The sequence below is a fragment of the Schistocerca serialis genome, chromosome 5 (assembly GCF_023864345.2).
Source record: "Schistocerca serialis cubense isolate TAMUIC-IGC-003099 chromosome 5, iqSchSeri2.2, whole genome shotgun sequence".
Taxonomy (NCBI): domain Eukaryota; kingdom Metazoa; phylum Arthropoda; class Insecta; order Orthoptera; family Acrididae; genus Schistocerca; species Schistocerca serialis.
In genome coordinates, this window is record NC_064642.1 from 19496997 (window position 1) to 19520884 (window position 23888).

The following is a 23888-nucleotide window of genomic DNA, read 5'->3' on the forward strand; positions in this document are numbered from 1 at the left end:
TTCTGTAGTGCAGTGCATTTCACTTGGATGGCAGGGTATCCAGGCAGGACCATCAATCTGGTGTAATAAGATACTTGATTCATGTGACCAAGTGACACATTTCATTGATGATCCCATGCCCACTGCAGTCGTAATTGTAGATGCCGTTAGATCAACATGGACACACAGGAGTCGTATGCTGCAGAGCCCCATGTCAATCAGTGTGCACCGATGATGTGCTCTGGAACATTTCTGTCTTCACCAGTATTTTACCCTGTCATCAGATTCACTGCAGATTGCTGCATATCGTGCATAACAGAGAGGGCGGGCCTGATGATGTGCGAATGTCTGACACTTTGGTGCCTACTCATGGTTTCACCACCTTTCAGCCACTTTCTAAAGATGCTCTTGACAATAGCACATGAACAGCCTATCAGCTTTGCCGTTTCTGAGATGCTCGTTCCCTTGTGATGGGCCATAATAGTCTTCCCTTTGGCAAAGTCACTTAATGTTGATGGATTTCCCCACTTGCAGCGTGTTTTGTTCCTAGAATGGTTCCCTGTTCATCTCCGCTCTGCTTATACAGTTCCTTTACTGTGTTAAGTTCCTTTACTGTGTTAAGTGCCTCCAATGCCCCCAGGTTGCATTTAGCCTTGCAGTGGGCAGTGATGATAATGTTTTTGCACATCAGTGTACAATTAGTGTATTAAAACAGCATGACTGTTTGATAAGCACTTTGGACAATGCCAGTCAGACCCCTGTTTATTTTAGTATGCCGTCAAATGTTGCTGCGAATGCGTAGGACAGGCTGTTCCAGATAACATGCCTGTTAGTGGGTAGTCGCATGCCCGCAGGCATGGGTGAGCAAGGCTGACCAACAGCAGAGACAGGAGTAGTCAGGCAGCCAGGTCTTTGTGATTGTACTGCAGAGGCTGAAGATGTGTGCAAGGGTGGCCAGCTGTGTCACATATGCAGAATATGTGCAGCTGGGGAGCCTGGAAATCCAAGGGGTGCCCAGAAGCCCCTGTGACTTTCAAGGCAGTTGGTGTAGAGTGTTAAATTTTTTTCTGTAAGAAAATGAATGAATTACGAATGATTCAAATCCAGATTGGTTAATCGTCATTTCTAACAGAATACCAGACTATTTGCTATACATAAGGAGAATGTAATTGCTGGATTCTGACTGAGAAGATTAAGCACCTGATAAAGAACAACAAAGACATAATAAATCCTAGTGCCATGACCTCACAGTACAAGTAGTGGGTTTTGTTGTGTACGGATGTTGATGTGTGTTTCCTTTAGGAATAGATGAAACAGGTGGTGGTGTGAATGGATGTTGGTGTGTGTTTCCTTTAGATTGTATAGTTGTTAAATGAAGTATGAAAAGCCATTTTCCGTTTCCTGCATATGCTTCTCTGGTCTTGGAACTCCACAGAGAAGATTGGTTCTGTAGGAGCTTTCTGATAGTTTAGATTAAGAAATACTACATTGTACTGTAGAGATTTGTTATTATGAAAAGTGAAAGTATTCTAAGTTGTTGTAAGGTCTGTGAATATACCTCCTTTAATTTGATTATGTTCATACCCATCCTTGTATTAGTTACTTCAGATTAATCATTTAAGATCCACAGCTCTTTCCTATTTTAAAACATGCATGTTCTGGGGTCAGGAATGGGCTAGCCTGTGCAAAATTATTCTCTTCAATATCAGTAAAAGTGTTGAAACAAGAAAATCAGCAAACAGGGTTTTGGATTGCTTGGCTATTTTCCAGGTTTGAATGTGGCTATAACCTTATCTCTTTTCCATATTTTGCTTTCTTGCTTGCTTGGACAGAGTTATTCAACAACTGTAGTGACAAGGTCTCTCTGATGGGACAGAAAGTTTGATTTTGGCATTTCACAAGTGCTCAAGACCAGCTGTATTAACTATATATTATTTCTCCAGATAGAAGTGTAATTCATTTAATTTCAAATACTTGGAAAAAATCTACTTCACTTGACCATGTTGTTTTGTGGTCTCTTCTTTGTCTACTTTGGTGCAAGAAATTGATTTGCCATTTAGTAAACATTGATTATGAGTCTGACTTGCTTTAACTGAAATAGCCACTTCATTAAGTCTAGGGTGTGTGTTTGCCTATTCAGATTGTAAATAATTTTTGGTCCCAAAAACTGAGCATTGTATGATGTTTATATTTCATTGTTTGTTCAGATTACAGTTGTAGGTTCTCACATTCTGTGGGAGTTAATGAGCTGTACATTCTATCTGAACAACTTACTTCATAGTTCTCTTGCTCTCTATCGGTTGAAATAGAAAGCTGTAAGTTTGCTAGTGTTTTGTGCCTCATCACAGTGCTGGTGTTTTAACAGTGCTCTTTGCGGTTCTGGCTACTGAATACATGTAGTAAATTAACGTGTTATACTGCCGACTTCTTACTTTGCTTGTTACTAAATGAGGAGTGATGCAATTCCTGGCCTGTATTGCACGCTACTGAAAACTCTATGGAGCTGAAGGTTTATAATATTTTGAGTAATGTATGCCACTTTTACTATCATACATACTTGGAATGAAACAAGGAGCACAATTATAGTGCCAGTGGTGCGAGCAAGGCAGAGCTGGTTCTCCCGTAATGTTCCTTTCTCACAGGCAGTCCGTATGTTGGACAAAACTTGCTCAGTCCACTTAATTTTCCTTGCCTATGTTTTTATCTACTATGAAGAGATTCATTATACTGTTAACAGTTGTAGTAATTTAGCATTAATGGTAACTGCTTTTTTTCATGTAATGTGGTTGTTTAACAACATACGTAGTTTCCTTTTTGTTTCCTTACTAGAGCGAAATGCATAAGTCATTACCTTTCACCGGCTTACTAGTAGTTGAAATACGAGGTTTTTATCTAATAATGCAATAAAAATATTTTTGTTTTATTTTTGAAATGCAAGATTTTCATTCTAAGCATACAATATTTTTTATTGTCTTTTGTTCTTTTCTGTTCTTGATTGTTTCAGGTCTCGTCATGTTCTTTGTCGTACATCATCTGTTCCTGATTCAAGTTCTTTGAATGCATTAGCTCATTCTCCAGTAGCTCTACGAAGTCCAGCAAGAGATGCTCATAATTCTGTCACAGATACAGATGATAATGTGACAGTTGTTCGTGTCAACTCTGACCAAGTTCCACTGTCGGCAGGTTACCACCCAGTGGCCATCTTTGACTTTAGCACAGCTGCAACACAGATGAGTGTCAATCAGACTGAATGTGACAATGCTGCTGGTGAGCTTTTCTTAGATGTAAAACAATATTGTATTACGTGCATGTCTGGAATTACAGTGTGGGTCATAAGTTCATAGATGACATTTCTCCAGTCTTCTCTTTACCTCCATCAACCCATCTGCCTTCCAAAATACAACACGGAGAAACATTTAATGACTTCAACACATTGGACTCCCCACACCTATTCATAGTCAATGTAGTGAAATACCATTTATGTCTACTTCTATGCTCTGCAAACCACTGTGTAGTGCACGGCAAAGGGTATATCCCATTGTGCCATTTGTTATGGCTTTTTCCTGTCCCCTTCATCATAGTGCACGGGAAGAGGGATTGCTTATACACCTGAGTATGCGCTGTAGTTAATCTAATCTCGTCCTCACAATCTCCATGACAGCAATGCATAGGAAGCTGTAATATATTCCTAGATTAACTTGAAGTTGTTCTGAAAACTTTGTAAGTAGGCTTCCACAGCATAGTATACTTCTGTATTCAAGCATCTACCAGCATGCAACTGAAAATTTGCAGTCATTCCACTTCACGTCCTTACAAATTGGTATCCCCAGGTATTTGTATTATATATCATAGAAGAATCAAGTTTGCCAAGATTGCTAGCAATTCCTTTTATTACTACGGCCAGTTTTGACTGGTCTGCACTGTCATCATTGGATCTTGTAACATTATTAGATGTACATGCTCATTAGAACACTGAAAGCCACATAGTGATGTTGCGTCAAATTGTAATAAAAAATGACAGGGATCATCAGCATGTCACAAATAAAATAACACACAATTAAAACATACAAGATGTGCTGGTGTCCCAACATTATCTAATCGCTTACACCACAATGGCGATCATTGTATGCTGGAGCATCAGCAAAGCATATTGTATGTTTTAATTGTGTGTTATTTTATTTATCACATACTGATGTTCCCAGCCACTTTTTATTACAATTTGATACAACGTCACTATGTGACTTTCAGTGTTCTAAGAAGCATGTATATCTGATAGCATTGCAAGATCCGATTATGACAGCATAGGTCATAGAAATGAAAAGAATTGCTAATGATCTTCGCAAACTTGGTTCTTCAAGAATAATATAACTTTCAGATTGCTTCCAACCACTGATGCAATGTCGAAGTAATATAGTATTTGTATGAGCTGACCAATTTTCAAATTTTACTTTGCCGTCTGTCAGACATTTTATATCACTGCACAAGTGATCAAAAACTTTTGTTGTAGCGTTGTGGTAAGTACACCTTTAATGTGGTGTAATGAATGTAATTTTTTCTTCTGGTATTGTAATTACACTAGACTCTCACTAACCCGGCCATTCCTGGAACATATGGGTGCCGGATTAGCAGAAGTGCTGGATTATTGAGTGTCTGAAATTTATTTTATTCGTTTATTTTGAAAACATAGGGGATATAGTGTACTGTACTTCATCAAACCGAAGGATGCAATTTTAAAACATAGAGGATAAACTTTATTAAATCCAAAAATACATTAATTTTCAAAGAAAACTTAGTCCTTGAGTGTGTACTGTACATAATTATACAGTCGTATCAGTCACTATGAAAGATGTCCCCAATTTTTAACTGTCACAATGATGATATGCAATGGTGGCATGCTTTATCACGCATCCGCTTTACAAGCATTGCTGAGACTGTACACATCTAAACTCTGCGAGTGGATAATATCCTGTTTATGAAGAAGTTGTGAGCACAGCAGGTGCCATGATTGTTCACAATCGACCAAAACTGCATCTGGCACAATGTTGCAAGACAATTTCTGGTGATTTTTAATCACAATCTGCAAGACTTCTGCACTGATTTGCAACTGATGACAAAACCTGGATTCATCATTGCACAGCAGTCAGAAAGGCAGTCAAAGCAATAGACAAAGGCATCGAAGAAGACAGAGATAATTTTGTCAGCTGCTAAGGCAATGGCCAGTGTTTTTTGGGATCATAGATTACTTGGAAAAAGGCAGAACCATGACTGGGACCGTATTGTGCTTCATTGTTGTATCATTCGAAACTTAAAAAGACCAATGTTCACACACAAAAATGTGCTCCTTTATCAGGAATATGCACCATCCCACACATCATTGATAACAATGATGAAAGTGCTTGAATTGACTTTTGAATTGATTTCTCATTCAGCCTATTCACCAGACTTAGCCCCAAGTGTTTTTTCCTGTTTCTGTTCCCTAACTTTGGCTTGCTAGTTTGCAGAGTTTGACAGAATCTACTTTTACGATGGGGTGAAAAAGCTGGAGGATCATTGGACCCAGTGTATCTCTGTCAGAGGAGGTTATATTGAAGCATTTTTCCTTGCTTTTTTACGAGACATATCAGACCATCCTCGTAAATTTCCCCAACAAAATCTCACTGGTGTCAGTTTCAGGTTTAAACCAGTTTTCTGTGCCTAGTATTATGTGAATTTCACTGTGTTTTATGGATGCTTCATGCAAATGCTGTGGCAGTTAATCACTAATATTTTAATACTCTCACCTTGAAGGAGGGTGGCATTTCTTTGAATCTTACACGGATACTTCCAGAGATCGCACATCTGTTATAATCTGGGTTGACAGGACAGTTGCCTGATCTAAAAAAAACCTATTTGTGCACCTCACACACATTCAGCTGCCTTGGTAGCAGTCTCTGATGTGTGGTGCACACCTGACCTGTTTAAGGGGACCCTACAGTTCTCAACCTAGTTGCACAAGTCTAGAAAGTTGCAGTCTAGCTTCTCACAGAATGTTTGCTGTCTCTGGTTCAATCCTCTTACTCAACTCAGACATATGGGCCATGGTCTGTTCTGGGGAGAATGCTGTTGATTGTGAACTTTGTTGGAATTCCATAGGCAAGGTTGATACTCTCAACTTTCTCTGCCAGTCACTGGAATGATCCAGTATTGACTTCTGAGCCCAGATAACAGGCACTATTTGTCCCAACGTGCGCCACAATATGTTGTTCAGTAGAACAGAAAACCAGTTCAAGTTGCAAATTTTTACTTTTTATTCATTTGATGACTAGGCGATGATTTGAAAATGGATCTCGGCCTGAAACTAGTCATCAAATGAATAGGAAGTAAAAATTTGCAACTTGGACTGGTTTTTTATTCTACTGATTAACAGAAGATGCTGACCCAAGCTACTCCGGCATGCTGGAAGTTCACAAAATTTGTAGTTTTTGTGGACCCTGTTCCATCAGTGACTGCTGATAATGTCGAATGAGGCCCACAGGCATACACACTGAGTATACACGGCATTTCATCCCATATCCCATGCTGCCATTTCCCTAAGGGGTATTATTATTCGCCATATGTTTGAATAGCATTACGGAGATGTTTAATAAACTCAAGTGGCAGACTCTGCAAGAGAGGCGCTCTGCATCGCGGTGTAGCTTGCTCGCCAGGTTTCGAGAGGGTGCGTTTCTGGATGAGGTATCGAATATATTGCTTCCCCCTACTTATACTTCCCGAGGAGATCACGAATGTAAAATTAGAGAGATTAGAGCGCGCACGGAGGCTTTCAGACAGTCGTTCTTCCCGCGAACCATACGCGACTGGAACAGGAAAGGGAGGTAATGACAGTGGCACGTAAAGTGCCCTCCGCCACACACCGTTGGGTGGCTTGCGGAGTATCAATGTAGATGTAGATGTAGAATTGCCAACAATTAATAGACCCCTACCCTTTTCCATTGCCTCTCCATAACATGCGACATAGTAAGTTTCCCAACAAGTGAAGTGAGTCTCAGTGGCTCAGTTTCAGCAGTTGACAACACCTCTGATTTGTTGGTTCTCCCTGGTCCCAGTTTCCCCGTGCCACTCACAGTCAAGTAAGCAAGTAGTGAAAAATCCTATGTTAATTCCTTACATACACAGGATGGAGACAAGTGATGTAAAAATTTTGCATTAATTAAAAAAATTAATAGCCAAGGTCACAAGTAAAGAACATTACGTTGTGACTAGTTTCTGTTGCTTATACAGCCACCTTCAAATTGGTTATAAAACGTATAGTGTTTGCTCATAAAATGAGATTAAGAGGCGTCACAGTGATCTGTCGTGTAAGAGATTGATCTCGATAAAATAATGGCATATGCCACTGAGATAAAATATTATGTATTCAAAACCCATATTACAAGTTCACAATGACATACATTTAAATGCAGTGTCGTTACACCAACAACTTGTCAACCAAACTGTGTTATATACAGGAATGCTAGTTGGTCTAATAGTATGTGGCCCATTCAGATTTGTAAGTAGATATGTGTTTGCTGAGATTTAGACACACACACACACACACACACACACACACACAGAGAGAGAGAGAGAGAGAGAGAGAGAGAGTTAGTTTCTCCTCCCCCCCGCCCCCCACCCCACCCATCCCCACTTCTACTCCACAACACTGGAGCCCACCTGGTTTGCCACCAGTGAATTACCAGTTCCCCACTGAAAAGGAGTCTCAGTGTTGCGTCATCCACATTACTCATTATGGTTGTCACCTTTGGATTATTTTTTCTTGCCAAAACTTAAAATACACCTGAAGTGTTCAGAATGTGACTCAACTTAAGATATCACCAGAAGACAGTGATCTGCAAATCAGAAAAATGCTTTCCTGATCTGCAAATCAGAAAAATGCTTTCCCTTAGGCCTTCAGGTGATTGAAAACTTATGCTGAGCAATTTATAGTGCCAAATATATCCTATTTTGAGCAAATAAACAGTCGAAACTATTACATCTTTGAGTTAATGTCATTGTTACGGTATGGGAACTTATGGACCACAAAGTGTGCAAATGTTATATTTATTTTGACTAAAGTCAGAAACATTTATGAAATATGTATCATTTTGACACAGAATGACCTAGTAGATAGTGTTGGAAGTTCCATGCGGCTTTTCATGGATGATGCTGTAGTATACAGAGAAGTTGCAGCATTAGAAAATTGCAGCGAAATGCAGGAAGATCTGCAGCGGATAGGCACTTGGTGCAGGGAGTGGCAACTGACCCTTAATATAGACAAATGTAATGTATTGCGAATACATAGAAAGAAGGATCCTTTATTGTATGATTATATGATAGCGGAACAAACACTGGTAACAGTTACTTCTGTAAAATATCTGGGAGTATGCGTACGGAATGATTTGAAGTGGAATGATCATATAAAATTAATTGTTGGTAAGGCGGATGCCAGGTTGAGATTCATTGGGAGATTCCTTAGAAAATGTAGTCCATCAACAAAGGAGGTGGCTTACAAAACACTCGTTTGACCTGTACTTGAGTATTGCTCATCAGTGTGGGATCTGTACCAGGTCGGGTTGACAGAGGAGGTAGAGAAGATCCAAAGAAGAGTGGCGCATTTCATCACAGGGTTATTTGGTAAGCATGATAGCGTTACGAAGATGTTTAGCAAACTCAAGTGGCAGACTCTGCAAGAGAGGTGCTCTGCATCGCGGTGTAGCTTGCTGTCCAGGTTTCGAGAGGGTGCGTTTCTGGATGAGCTATCGAACATATTGCTTCCTCCTACTTATACCTCCCGAGGAGGTCACGAATGTAAAGTTAGAGAGATTCGAGCGTGCATGGAGGCTTTCTGGCAGTCGTTCTTCCCGCGAACCATACGCGACTGGAACAGGAAAGGTAATGATAGTGGCACGTGAAGTGCCCTCCGCCACACACCGTTGGGTGGCTTGCGGAGTATAAATGTAGATGTAGATGTAGAACAGTTATCAAAATAATATATTACACACATTTATTGGAATACTTATAGCATTCTAGGTAAAATAGTTAATTGGTAAAAATTTTTATTTTGTGTTAACTGGATTTCTTGTAGTGCTGACTAAAATTACTATTTTCCAACATGCTTCAACCACAAATTGTATGTCATAACACGCATTTTTGAGAGATCTTTCCAGTGTGCTCACCGAGTTGGTGAACATGGTGAATGAAACTGAAAACTGTGAAGAACAGTGAAAAGTGTCAGAATGTAATGTGGATGTGTGTGTTTTCCCTCAGTGGCCAATAGCAGTAGAGCTTACTGTGGTGACGTGAGCAAAGTGATCTCTAGTAGGTTTGTTCGAGATATAGTTCCAACCACTCGAATCGTGTGAATGCATTCGACGCAATCATTCTCCCAGTTCCCATGGTTTGTGACTGTTTGAAAGCTGTTTTGAGTTGCAGGCAGTGGACAGTTGCAACTAGTTTCAATCGATCAGAGGAAATTCTTCTGAGTGACTCCAAAGCCTTCAATAAGCCTGCTTTAAAGAAATCACTGCATGTGTTTGCATAGCTTTGGTGTTCAGTTTTGTAGCACTCTTGTTGAAGAAAATAAGTACTAGATTCCTACTAGCCTCTTAAAGCAACTGAGTATTTAAAGCAACTGAGTATTTCAACCTTGTGAAAATTTAATACAGCCTAGTGTAATTTTATTCACTTGATGTGGATTTTTCTGTAGAAGTGTGTTGCAAATGTAAAGCCTGGGGCATCAAAAGCAAAATCCTCTCACTTTACTCTTTTAGTGTCACTTTCAAAATGAATAAATTTTCTCACTTCCGTACAAGGGTGTGATCACAAGAGCTGATAATTGGGGTCACATACTATACTCCAGGGCTTCACAACATAAGTACTTGCGGAGCAAGCTGTGAGCAGCAAGGCGCGAGCACGGAGCAGCGCGAGCACGCTACCCCCACTACCGGACCAGAGCGGAGAGTGGGGAGAGTCACGTGGGGCACACAACAGCTGCCGCCAGTCAATGTAAATCCGCGGCCACCTGCAGGGATATCACTCACGAATTATTACTGCGACAAATGAAACAAATAAAGGAGAATGTACACGTGCCACATAATTTTATTAGCTTAGTGTATGCCTCTACATTCGTATTAATTTGTGAACTGTTACACAATAATAGGTGTCACTGAAGTGTGGGATTCTCGGTTATCTTGTACTTTTTGCCCTTTACAATTGCGTCTATATTCAGAGTAATTGTTCCTGTGCGTTGTAGGCGCAGCGTGCAGTTTAAATTTCGATCGGACAATGCGTTTCTCAGGCGCTTCTTGTTACATTTCATTGCAGAGAACAGTTGTTCACAAACATACGTGGAACCGAACATTGATATTATTGTAGCCGCCAGTTTGTGCAAACGAGGAAATCTATCCTGGGGGAAGTGTCTGTAGAATTCCAAAATGTTGTTCTTGTTCTGAAATTTGTTTCTGTATTCTCTGTCACACTGCAGGTCAATAATTTCTAGTTGCAGCTCAGGACGAATCCCTTCAACATTTGCTGAATATGGAGAGGAGAACAGATCAAAATCACTGTCTAGTGCTTTCAGATCTTGAAAGCGTTGATCAAATTCTTCCTTAAGGGCAACTAAACTATGTGAATAACGTTCACAGTCTTTGTGAACATCTTGCATGGATGATAATTTAGGAAAATGAGCTAGATTTCCTGTTTCCAGCTGACTCACCCAAAGTGTCAATTTCATTTTAAAAGCTCGTATTCGATCTATGAAATGAGTAATTAGCAGATCTTTACCTTGTAGTGAAGTGTTCAAAACATTCAGATGGCTAGTTAAATCTGCTAAGAACACGAGACCACATTTCCATGAGGGCTCTTTCAATTCAGGAACACACGTTATTTATTTCCATGAACATATTTATCTCATCTAATAGGCAAAAAAATCGATTTAATAATTCGCCACGACTAAGCCAGCGGATCTCGCTACCATACTGGCTTTCTACATCCTCAAGAAAGCTTTTAAATTGCCTGTGTTGTAGCCCATGCTTCCTTATATAATTGGTTGTACGAACAACAACACTCATCACATTTTTTAGAGTGATACTCTTTGCACATAAGTTTTCCTGGTGGATCACACAGTGAACGCCCCTTATTTCATTCGGCACGGTCAGGTTTTGCATTTTCTCCTTCAACAGCGCGTTCCCTGTCATCGCTGGTGAACCGTCTGTAGACACTGAAACTAAAGAATTCCACGACGATCCTATATTTTCAACACTTTCTTCAACACTACTTAAAATATCACCTCCGGTTGTAGTGTTCTTCATGGCTACTACATCGAGGAGCTCCTCCCTCAATATGGTAAGCTGCACTGTTCCAGTGATATCAACACTTTCGTCCAGAGCTAGAGAATATACCATAAAATCTTTACAGATATTTGCAAGCTGGCTCTGGACGTCGTCTGCCATGTCCTGTATGCGACGCATAATGGTCATGTTAGATAATGGCACAATCAGAAACTGTTCAACTTGAGATGGACACAAATGTTCCGCTGCAACTACCAAACATTCTTTTATTAAAACGCCATCAGTGAAGGGGCGCAGGGATTCTGCTAAAAGCAAAGCAATTTTGTAACTCACTCTGAGAGCTGCCTCAGTTGATTTTTCTTCGTCGTCCAGATCTTCTTCGGATAGCTTCCTTTTAAGTTTAATAACTTCCTGTGCACGATCTGGTCTATCACATTTTCCACTTCCGTAGTCTTTCGCGTGGTACGACATATAATATCGCTGCAAATTAAATTTCCTAAAAGAATTCAGCGTTTTGTGACATACTAAACATTTTGCAACACCATCTTTTTCTGTAAACAGATACAGTTCCTCCCAATGGGGGTTGAACTGCGAAAGCATGGTTGGGGTTACACAACGGCGACTTGACATGATTCATAACCAGTGAAGGGACTGTTAGAGCTGATCGTAGTACTTTTAACGTTACACAGTCGGCGCGAATTCAATAGGCACGCTGCGGCCCTATTCAAACGTGCGCGCGCATTTCCCCTCCCTCCCCTCCCTCCCTACTCCGCGACCTTGCACCTGCTCGCGAGCACGTGCGTGAGCAGACACGAGTACTTGCGCTCAAAACCGGCCAGTTGTTAAGCCCTGCTATACTCATTGCTATAAATGACATGCGCACATTAAGTTGGCTCACTGTAGAGGGGAGTTGGCATGGGTAGAAATACGCGTACTGTGGTGTTACATATATATTAGTGAAATTAGGCTGCTTGCCAGATTCATAGCCAGTGGACACATTGCTACCACTCCCTACCAACTAAGCTGATGATAGTTTTTCTTCAAATTAGAAAATTTATGGCATTTTTAATGTCTCGGCAAATACTACATGTAGTTTATTAACATTGGTACTAATTATCTGGAATGTATTGTGAATGAGCAACAAAATTTGTGTTACCAAAATCAATGAGATAAGTATGTTCACTTTTTTCACTATACGCACATAATCAAAGTATGTAAAATCAACAGAGGGTGTTGATGAGAAAAGTGGTCTTAGGAACAATTAAGAAAGTCTTCAGTTAACATTTGTATCACTGCTTCTCCAAGAAGTGCCAACCTCAAGTGGGAAGCAGAAATGTTTGACTCAATTTCATTCATCATAATTGATGTTTTTGGTAAGCCTGCAGCTGTCATTCTTTCTTTACATAATGGAAACTGCACCACTTACGTATTTTTCATGCTTAACCCACCACATTTCAAGAATTTCAAGTTGTCGTGGTCAAATATTTACATTAGTATTTTTGTGTTGTGCTTCTTGTCTTACACTCTAGTTGTGTTTTTGATATTATAAGGTACTGTGCCTTTTCCGTTATCCAGAAAAACACACACATACAAGCAAACTATCACTCACACTGTTTGTGAAATTTCACCCACCCACACACACACACACACACACACACACACACACACACACACACACGCAGAGAGAGAGAGAGAGAGAGAGAGAGAGAGAGCACTTTTTTCTGCGTAATGTAGGAGGCACAGCACAACACCTTAACCTCAGAAAGACAACACAGTACAGCAGAGGCACAACACACACACAAACAGCTCTCAAAATACTTACATAAATATTTGCACTTGATAAGAATAAATTTTCGAAATGCATAGTGCTAAGCATGAAAAAAATACATACCGAGTATGCTGTTTTATTATTTAAATCGGATGCATTTGAGCTGTGCGAAGTGAACAGATGTGTCAACTAGCACTACAGATGGTCGGGCAACAAACTGTGCTGAGTAGTCAAAGTGGAGCGGTCTGCAGTATTGACAACAAGTGCTGTTTGCACTTCGAACTCGTAGCTTGCTGTCGTGTAAACACAACAGTTTTCGTGAAAGCATGTATGTACACACAAGTTTCTCTTCACGTGTGGTACTTATTTATACCAATAAATATGAAATAAAGTTAAGCTTGCAGTGGTTTAGTGTTTCTCTGCCCCAGCAATCCATTACAGTCTGTCCGCCATCACAAAACATTAAACACCATTGAGGACTGTAACATAGAGGCACAAGCCAGCTGCCACCAGTTCATACTAAGAAGTCCCTTCCATACATCCTAACCACCCGTGGTTGTCACATCTGCAGTGATGAGCGACCCCTCTCGAAATATACCAAGGGGTCTCACTGATGCCTTCACAGACTGTAATTCTCCATCCAACCTTGTGCAAAAACAAATCTAGCATGCTGTATCTTTCCACTCTCCCACCGCCTCCCGAAGACCCACTGTCTGGCCACAGAGGAGCATTCCTCTTGTAACTCAGTACCACCCAGGACTGGAGCAACCAAATTACTTTGTCTGGCAGGGTTTCAACTACATCTCGTCGTGACATGAAATGGGAAATGACCTGCCCACTATCCTTCTCACCCCTCCTATAGTGGTATTTCGCTGTCCACCGAACAACCCAATATGCTCGTCCATCCTTACACAACCCCTGCTTCCAACCCCTTACTTCATGGCTCATACTGCTGTAATAGACCTAGATCCAAGACCTATCCCATACATCCTCCCACCACCACCTACTCCAATCCGGTCACAAACATCATCAGTCATGTGATCTACAGACTAAGATGGAATCACTGTGCTGCATTCTACGTGGGCATGACAACAAACAAGCAGTCTGTCCACATGAATGGCCACTGACAAACTGTGGCCAACAAGTGGACCACCCTATTGCCGAGCACGCTGTCAAACATGACATCCTTCATTTCCATGACTGCTTCACAGTCTGTGCCATACGGATCCTTCCCACCAACACCAACTCTTCTGAATTGTGCAGGTGGGAACTTTCCCTGCAATATATCGTATGTTCCTGTAAACCTCATGGCCTCAACCTTCATTAGTCACTGTTCTCACCTATCCAGTCCCTTCCCTGTTCCCATTCCAGCACTACACAGCCGTCATTCCACCATCACACTCTGTCTTTTTACTTCTCTCCTTTTCCGCTACTATTTGGATGTAAATTTTCTTGAGTACCAGTACTGTATTATCTCATGTTTGGTTCTTTATTATGGCATAATGCCATGCGAGCTAGAAGATGGAAAACGTGCACATGAAACGCAGCGAACAGTTGAAACTAGCCAACAATGTGAGATTAAACACTTTGTTTCAAATAAATTGACTGCCTCAGCGCAAAAGATTAATAAAAGCCAAATCTCTTTAGCAAAGCGACAAAAATAACTTCATTGTTCTGCAAGGTGGTTAATGCTTGACTGTTAGAAAGCTGGAAATAAAACCTGAATATAATAATATATTTCAGCCTTCCGTAACTATGCGAACGTATTTTAATTCATTTGATATCTCCTGGCCACAGAAATCCGTTTTGTTTTCATTTGATGTGAGAGTAACAAATGAAGAGGAAACAGCAAAATCACTAAATGTAAACACAGGTCACCTGAAGACTACCCACCTCCACACCACAACTCAGGCTGCTCTGTGCAACAGCCCCAGATCTACGATATTTCTGAACCGGGGCAATACTAGATAGTGGCTCCCAGCCACACATCCGTAGCCAGAAGGGGAGAAGGAACTACACATATGCGACTCAACTGCGCATGCACAAGAGCCCGCCCGCAACTGCTCAAACGAATCTAATGTCAACAGCTGTCATGTCACGCTCATCGGAGGCAATTTGTAGTTATGAATCATTGCATGGTCTTTCTAAAGCCTTTGACACACTTTGCTGTTGGCAGACGCTTGTATGAGCCTATGTTTTGTTGTTGTATGTGGCGGATTTCCTTTGCGACTTAAGTTTTATTTTCGTTTTTTCTTCCTCTTGTTAATATTTTGTTGCTCCAGTATTATCCTGCAGATGCGGGATACAGTAATATCCTTTGTTGGAGTATTGGTTCTTACCAGTCAAAATCACAAAAATTTAACTGAAAACTAAAACACTGAAACATTCCCAGAATTCTAAAAAAATTCCCAGGTTTTTCCCCGTTTTTTTTTCCCAGATGAAAAAATTCCCAGATTTCCCGGTTGTCCCGGGTTGTATACACCCTGTATAGTCACGAAATTAAATTTAAAGAGACCAATAATGTATTCCAAATGTCAAGTTTCTGGGACAGCTTAATTATGCAGTCTATTGAAAAAGAGATGTTGGAATATGTTATAAACAGTGGCAGATCTTTTCATTTAAACTAGGCTTGACAACTGTAACTCAACTTATTAAGATCCTGCTGGCCATACATCTGCCAGAGTTGTATAATGCTGAGAGAATATACATTTCATTAAATAAATATCAGTGCAAGTTCTGAAAGACAAAACAGCATTAAATAGCATAGCAGGTATTGAGAATCAAACTAATCTGTAAATAGCAGTTCGAAACCAACAGTCGTTCACAGTTGATTAGAGTCCAGGCAGCAAGTACACACAACAGTCCAACTTACAGCACCTGAAGAAGACGACTCGGTTGATCATTAAAATATTGTCCGTAAAATGGCAACAACTATGCTGAACATCTGGAAACATACATTATCTCTATTCTGTTCAGTTTATATTTCAATGTTAAACATTCACAAGCTTTTATAAATTTTTCGGTTTTACCACTGCACAACGGTATCCTAGTTTCAAATGTATGTACAGCGGTACATCAATTTTATGTTTTTTGCGATTCTACACTATAAATACATAGCCCCTGTAAAAAAATCTGGAATATCAATGCTAAAAAATTCCCCAATTCTATGTTTCTTCCTAGTAAGGTTTACCTCGATTCTACGTTCTTACTTGACATCTCACTTTACTTTGTCCCATTTTCTTCCAATTGACTTTTGATGTGACTATACAAGTTATAAGTGGCACAAAAGACAGACGGTTTGCACCCTGGATGGTGGCGGTGTTAAGGTAATAATTTATGCCATTGCGGAGAGGGGAGTTGTGAGAGAGGAAATGTTGACATAATCCACAATCGGCACTGCCAACATTGCTAGCAAAGTTTACGTTCATCACACAGTCAACGTGAAGCATTTTGAACCGAGACAATGCATGACAAAGGGGCCCACAGTTGACAGCTTCTCTTGTGCCACTTGTAACTCGGTCTCATGTCTTTCCATGTATTTCCGATGTACTGTATTCAGCAACAATATCAATCACCAACCTTTTAAATTCAAACACAGAGTCTGGAAGAATATGCTTGGTCAGAATCAAGGAAATGTCGGTCATCTCTGGCTAGTGAGCTTTTATTGGCTGGCGACTTGTTACGTTACCCAACAGCCAGTGCAGTAAACACACCACACTAACACAAGTAAGAAGTTTACAGACCTTCGCCTACAAAACATTTGGAATTGCTTAAGTACTGGATTGTAAAGTATAAACAGGCACAGAAGCTATAAATCAAAGTTGTTTAGTCCCATAAACCCCATCAATCACTCAACCAATCAAAGTGTAAGAATTTCATTCTTCTCCTCTTACGTAGCAATTTTACCAATACTTATAACATCAACTGTCATAACCAAATTGCAACTCCATAAACAAACAAGACAGAAATTTCAAAATGTCACATAATATAAGAAACCTATTAAAAAAAGTGGGCTTTGCCACTAGTAATTCTGTAGGGTACGTAACTGAAAAGACTATCACTTTTGCTAATGATGTAAGAGAAGAGGAGTTTGTGGCACAACTTGACTAGAAGAAGGGATCGGTTAGTAGGACATGTTCTGAGACATTGAGGGATCACCAATGTAGTATTGGAGGCCAGTGTGGAGGGTAAAAATTGAAGAGGGAGACCAAGAGATGAATACACTAAGCAGATCCAGAAGGATGTAGGCTGCAGTAGGTACTGGGAGATGAGGAGGCTTGCACAGGATAGAGTAGCATGGAGAGCTGCATCAAACCAGTCTCAGGATTGAAGACCACAACAACAACAACAACAACAACATGGTGCAATAAACTGAAAATCGTGAAACATGTTAAAAACTGTTGCATTGCAACATCTCGGATGTTTGTTTTCCACCTGCAGCCAATAACTGTACAGCATGGTGATGTCACGCTAATGCAATAGCTTGCAGCATACACAGTGATAAACAGCAAGCTTATTTGGCAGCTTGTTCCAAAGTATGGCTGATGTTATCGGTGTATAGCAAATGTAGTGACCGCGGCTTCCACTTAGGTTTAATTTATATAATAATACCTTGCACACCCTTCACTAGCGTGCATTAATTTTACTTGCAGTAGTTCTGCTTGGAGCCTGTCGGCAGAATCTGGAATATATTGTGCCTCTACTGACTGCAGCCAATGTATACTACTCCAGTTGCTATGTACGGTACCACAATTAGCAGGATGTGTTCAAAAAACATTTGTTTTTGTACAAGGTTGGAAGGAGATTTACAGTCTGTGAAGGCTTCAGTGAGACCTGTTGGTATATTTCGAGAGGGGTCGCTCATCACTGCAGATGTGACAACCACAGGTGGCTAGGATGTATGGAAGGGACTTCTTAGTATGAACTGGTGGCAGCTGTCAAAATGGAGGTACTGCTGGTGGTTAGTAGGCTTGATATGGTTGGAGGTGCTGATGTAGCCATATTTGAGGTGGAGGTCAACATTTAGGAAGGTGGTTTGTTGGGTTGAGTAGGACCAGGTGAAGCAAATGGGGGAGAAGTTGAGATTCTGGAGGAATCTGGATAGGGTGCCCTCACCCTCGATCCAGATCGCAAAGGTGTCATCAATGAATCTGAACTAGGTGAGGGGTTTAGGAAGGATTTTTTCTAGATGGCCCACGCGAAGGTTGGCATAGGATGGTGCCATGCGGGTTCCCCTAGTCATACCCCAGATTTGTTTGTAGGTGATGCCTTGAAAGGTGAAGTACCTTTGGGTGAGGATATAGTTGGTCATGGCGACTAAAAAGGAGATTTTTCATTTGGAATCCGTCATGCGTTGGGAAAAGTAGTGTTCAATAGTGGTAAGGCGTTGGGCATTAGGAATGTTAGTGTGCGGGAAGGTGGCATCAACAGTGACAAGCAGGGCACCATGTGGCAACTTCCCTTTTCATAATATTGCCACATTCCATCCTGGATTTTCCATTGTTTGATTTTTGCCTGATGGCTTTTCTTCGATCCTAACCCAGTGCTGGTTTCCTTTGTTACTATTTCCTAATGCATCACTATACTCAATGTCCATCATTCTTTCTCTTATTTTCTGTGTTTCTCTTGTTGCCTTACAAACCACGCTGCACACACTAATTATGAGCCACACTGTATCAGTCATCTTGGCCACGCACAGCAGACAGCTACAAGACCACGGTGATTGTTGGTGCATCATCTTATGTCCCACATTACTCGTGCTGATATAATTAATCCTATACCTCCAAATTGATCAACCAAGCCCAAACCTTCTTGCAGTACCTTCTTTTCACCTGCAAAACTCTCCTCTGCGCAATCCCAAATTCCTGGAACTCGTAACACACATTGAAACTCTTGCCCTGCAGGAACTTGAGCAACATGCACAATGCCACCTCAAGCAGCTCTCCATCCTGCTCACTTCCTACTCCCGCCTTGGAGTACCACTGTCCACCACCTCTACAACAACCTCCAAACCTCCCCCATAGCTGACATACCCTGTCTTGCAGACCTACTACATTTAACCCACCTTCTAAAACTCCCTCCCACCACCACACAGAATCCAGAACGTAAACAGACTGGAAACACAGTAACGAACCTTTCATCCAGAAGCCTCAGCCCCACAGAAATAGCAGTCATTTCCAGAGGCCTCACCTTTTGCCTCACTCCCAAATTCAATCAAGCAGGATGTGCTAAAGGCCTTCTCTCCTTCTCCCAGTCCTTATAGTGGAAATACTTTTTTGCCACCAACCTACCAGTCAGTCTCAACCACAGACCAAGATTGACCTTGCCTAATTCAGTTCCCTCCTCCATCCAACGCTGATCCACCCCCATTACCCCCATATCACCCCCTGTTAACTTCACAGAATTTCTTAACCTCGAACCTTGCTTCACTATCATTCCCCAAATCCCTCAACATGCAAACTGATCTTACACCCACAGAAAGAACCACAGTCTACCATGTAAAAACTGATCCTCACCTTATAATCCTATCTGCTGACAAAAACTCCACCACTGTTGTTTTGAACCTCAATGATTACCTGGTGGAAGAACTCCGCTAGCTGTCAATCACTTCCACCTACAAACCTTGCCACAGTGACCCCATTCCAGTAATCCAGCGGGACCTCCAGTCACTCCTCAAATCCCCCGCACTCCTACCTTCTACGTGCTTCCTAAAGTCCATAAACCTAAACACCCAGGACACCCCAGTGTGGCCGGTTACTGTGCCCCCACTGAGAGAATCTCTGCTCTCATAGACCAACATCTTCAACCTGCTACCTGGAACCTACCCTCCTATATAAATGGTACCAACCATTTCCTCCACTGACTCTCCACAATTCTCCCTTTACCACATGGTGTCCTGCTCATCACTATTGATGCCACCTCCCTTTATACTAACATTCCTAATGCCTATGGCCTTACTGCTATTGAACTCTACTTTTCCCAATGCTCGGCAGATTCCAAACCAACCACCTCTTGTTTAGTCACCATGGCCAAATGTATGCTCACCCACAGTTACTTCTTCCTTCAAGGCATCACTTACAAACAAATCCAGGGTATGGCTATGGGCACCCGCATGGCACCATCCTGTGCCAACCTTCTCATGGTCCATGTAGAGGAATCCTTCCTAAAATCCTAAACCCCTCACCTGGTTCAGATTCATTGATGACATCTTTGCAAACCAGATCGAGGGGTGAGGACACCCTATCCACATTCCTTCAGAACCTCTGCAACTTCTCCCCCATTTGCTTCACGTACTCAAGCCAAGAAGCCACCTCCCTAGATGTTGACCTTCACCTCAAAGATGGCTGCATCAGTACCTCCATCCGTATCATACCTACTAATCACCAGCAGTACCTCCATTTTGACAGCTGCCACCCATTCCACACCAAGAGTTCCCTTCCATACAGCCTAGCCACCTGTAGTTGTTGCATTTGCAGTGATGAGTAGTCTCTCTCGAAATATACCGAGGGTCTCACTGAAGCCTTCACAGACCATAATTGTCCTTCCAACCTTGTACAAAAACAAATCTAGCATGCCTTATCTTTCCACTCTCCCACCACCTCCCAAAGTCCCACCATCCAGCCACAGAGGAACATTCCCCTCGTAACTCAGTACCACCCAGGACTGGTGCAACTGAATTACATTCTCCGCTAGGGTTTCAACTACCTCTCGCCGTGCCCTGAAATGAGAAATGTCCTGCCCACCATCCTTCCCACCCCTCTCATAGTGGTAGTCTACTGTGCACCGAACCTACCCAATATACTCGTCCATCCTTACACAACCCCTGCTCCCAACCTCTTACCTCTTTCCTCTGTAATAGACCTAGATGCAAGACCTGTCCCATACATCCTCCCACCGCCATCACCACCTACTCCAGTCTGGTCTCAAACATCACCTATCCCATCAAAGGCAGGGCTACCTGTGAAACCAGTCATGCGATCTACAAGCTAAGCTCAAACCACTGTGCTGCATTCTATGTGCGTATGACAATCAACAAGGTGTTTGTCCACATGAATGGCCACCGACAAACTGTGGCCAAAAAACAAGTGGACCACCCTCTTGCTGAGCACGCTGCCAAACAAGATATCCTTCCTTTCAGTGACTGCTTCGCGGTCTGTGCCATATAGATCCTTCCCAGTAACCCCAGCTTTTCTGAATTGCACAGGTGGGAACTTTCCCTGCAATACATCCTATGTTCCCATAACCCTCGTAGCCTCAACCTTCATTTGCCACTGCCCTCACCCATCAAGCCACTTCCCTGTTCTCATTCCAGTACTACACAACCGTCAGTCCACCATCACACACAGTCTTTTTATTTCTCTCCTTTTTCGTTACCTCCTCCACAACTCTCCCCTGTCCTCCTCCTATCTGGAGCACTACACTGTCCGCCAACCGCCACCCATACCATAATCTCTCTGTTCCTCCCCCACCCCATCACCATTCCCATCATGTACTGGTGCTGCTGCTCGCAGTGTGGTTTCAGTTGCCTGAGACTATAGTCATGTGTGTGAGTTACATGTGTGTGTGTGTGTGTGTGTGTGTGTGTGTGTGTGTTTATTTTTGATGAAGGCCTTACTGGCCAAAAGCTATTTATTTGTGACAGTTTTTTTGTGTTTCGTATCTGCAACTCAGCATGTCCACTATATGGTGAGTGTCAAATTTCCTTTTCATAATATTGTTTGAAATGAGAAAAGAATTGGAAAGAAACTGCATCAAAGAATTGGAAAGATCAGAATGAAACAGAGTTCGAGTCTCAGCCTGGCACTCAATTTTAATCTGCCAGGAAGTTTCGTATCCGCACACATACTGCTGCAGAGTGAAAATTTCATTCCTAAACATCCCCCAGGCTGGGGTAAAGCCATGTCTCTGCAATATCCTTTCTTCCAGGAGTGCTAGTTTCACAGGAGAGCTCCTGTGAAGTTTGGAAGGTAGGAGACGAAGTACTGGTGGAAGTAAAGCTGTGAGGATGGGTTGTGAGCCATGCTTGGGTTGCTCACCCGGTAGAGTACTTGCCCGAGAAAGGCAAAGGTCCCCAGTTCTAGTCTCAGTCTAGCACACAGTTTTAATATGCCAGGAAGTTTCATATCAGCACACACTCTGCTGCAGAGTGAAAATTTCATTCTGGAAAAAACCCCCAGGCTGTGACAAAGCCATGTCTCTGGAATATCATTTCTTTCAGGAGTGCTAGTTCTGCAAGTTTCGTAGGAGAGCTCCTGTAAGTTTGGAAGGCAGGAGACGAGCTACTGGCAGATGTTAATAAGCTGTTTATACTACTGGCGCAGTCGTTGAGAGACATAGGACTCACATTCAGAAGGAGCAAGGCTTAATTTCCGGTTTGGTTATTCAGATTTAAGTTTTTTTTCTGGTTTCCCTAAATTTCTTAAGGCAAATGCCAGGATGACAGGATGATTCCTTTAAGAAGAACAGCTCATTTCCTTCCACGTCCTCTCCCATTCTGAATTTGTGCTGTATCTATAAAGGCCTCATTTTCAGTGGGTTGTTAAAGAAGAATGTTCGTCCCTTCCTTCCTACTTTTGCCTAGGGTTCTCAATCATGAGGTCCTTTGAGTAGTTTGGATAGTAGGAGACAGATACTGCCATATAGAACCTGTGGGGTATCGCTAGACAACTCATATAGCTCAGTTAGTAACAGCATTGTCCAGGGAATTCAGGATTTTGTGGTTTAGTCTCAGCATGCCAAAACAGTTTTAATTTTTTTGGGAAGTTTTGTTACCACACACACACACACACACACACACACACACACACACACACACTCTTAGACTGTGGTACAGAAAATCCTGTATACCTGGTTGCCACAAGTTCTTGAAATGAGGGAATATCAAGGAGTTTCAAATGTATCGGGGAAATTTGGAAAAAAAAGAAAGAAAGAAAGAAAAGAAAAACCACTGGAAAAATTTCATTTTCGTCTCAGTAGGTGAAATATGAAATGGTTTGTTTACCAAGATGTTGTGCATCATCACTGACTGGGCACAGCTGAGAACATGTGCCACTTCCTACTCCCTCATTCTTACTGCTTCTCCCCTTCCTACCACTCCCCTCAGCTTGCAGTCACTGCTGCCACCACTTCTTGCTGCTAGCCTAGCAGCTGCTGACTAGAGGCAGGGAGGCATGAGGAGTGATCTGTTTGGATCTGATTCTCAGAGATTGGTGACGCAGAGGTCAGAGATGGCAGTCATGTGTGCATAAATTTTGTCTGAGTGATTGTGTGAATAGGTGTGTGCTCTCGTTTTCTGACAAAGGCTGTGGCCGAAAATTTAGTTGCGAGAGTGTGATTGTCATTTCTATGTGCCTTTGGGCAGCTCAGCAGTCATCTTTCTGGAGAGTTGCTCCCTATCCTCATTAGTATTGATTCTCAGAGGAATTGCACAAGTTATCTTTTGCATGGATTAATCACCACAGTCTCTTTTCATCAACATGCTGTCTGTGACACATGACTAACAGGCCACATGAGTGGATTCCTACAACAGGCCAGAATTGCAGGCCATTTCTGCGGGTATCTCTAATGGAACGAGCCTACTGATTTAAAGCCCATCGTTTCCCACTAATGTGCAGCCTATGCCCTCGGATCTAGTCCCACTGATCTGCCCGCAGGCCAGGTCTGTTGGTGTGTGGCATAATGTGGTGGATTATCGTGGTTTATCCATGGACCCAGGACCCGAGGTGCTCCTCGGCAGGCCATTGGAAATGTGACTGCCTCACCACAAGTACATTGTACAGTGCGGTGTTTTATAGACATTTTATTTATTCAGGGTGTGTACGACCCATGACAACCGGGGG

The 23888-nt window shown here is 41.9% G+C and overlaps 1 protein-coding gene across 1 annotated transcript in view; it reads left to right on the forward strand.

Annotated features, from left to right (window-relative positions):
- The window catches only part of LOC126480693 (uncharacterized), a 128394-nt gene that overhangs the window by 57755 nt on the left and 46751 nt on the right, over positions 1–23888 (forward strand). The window contains exon 8 of the mRNA XM_050103931.1: positions 2984–3246. Within this exon, the coding sequence (XP_049959888.1) occupies positions 2984–3246 (263 nt within the window). The remainder of the gene's footprint in view (positions 1–2983; positions 3247–23888) is intronic.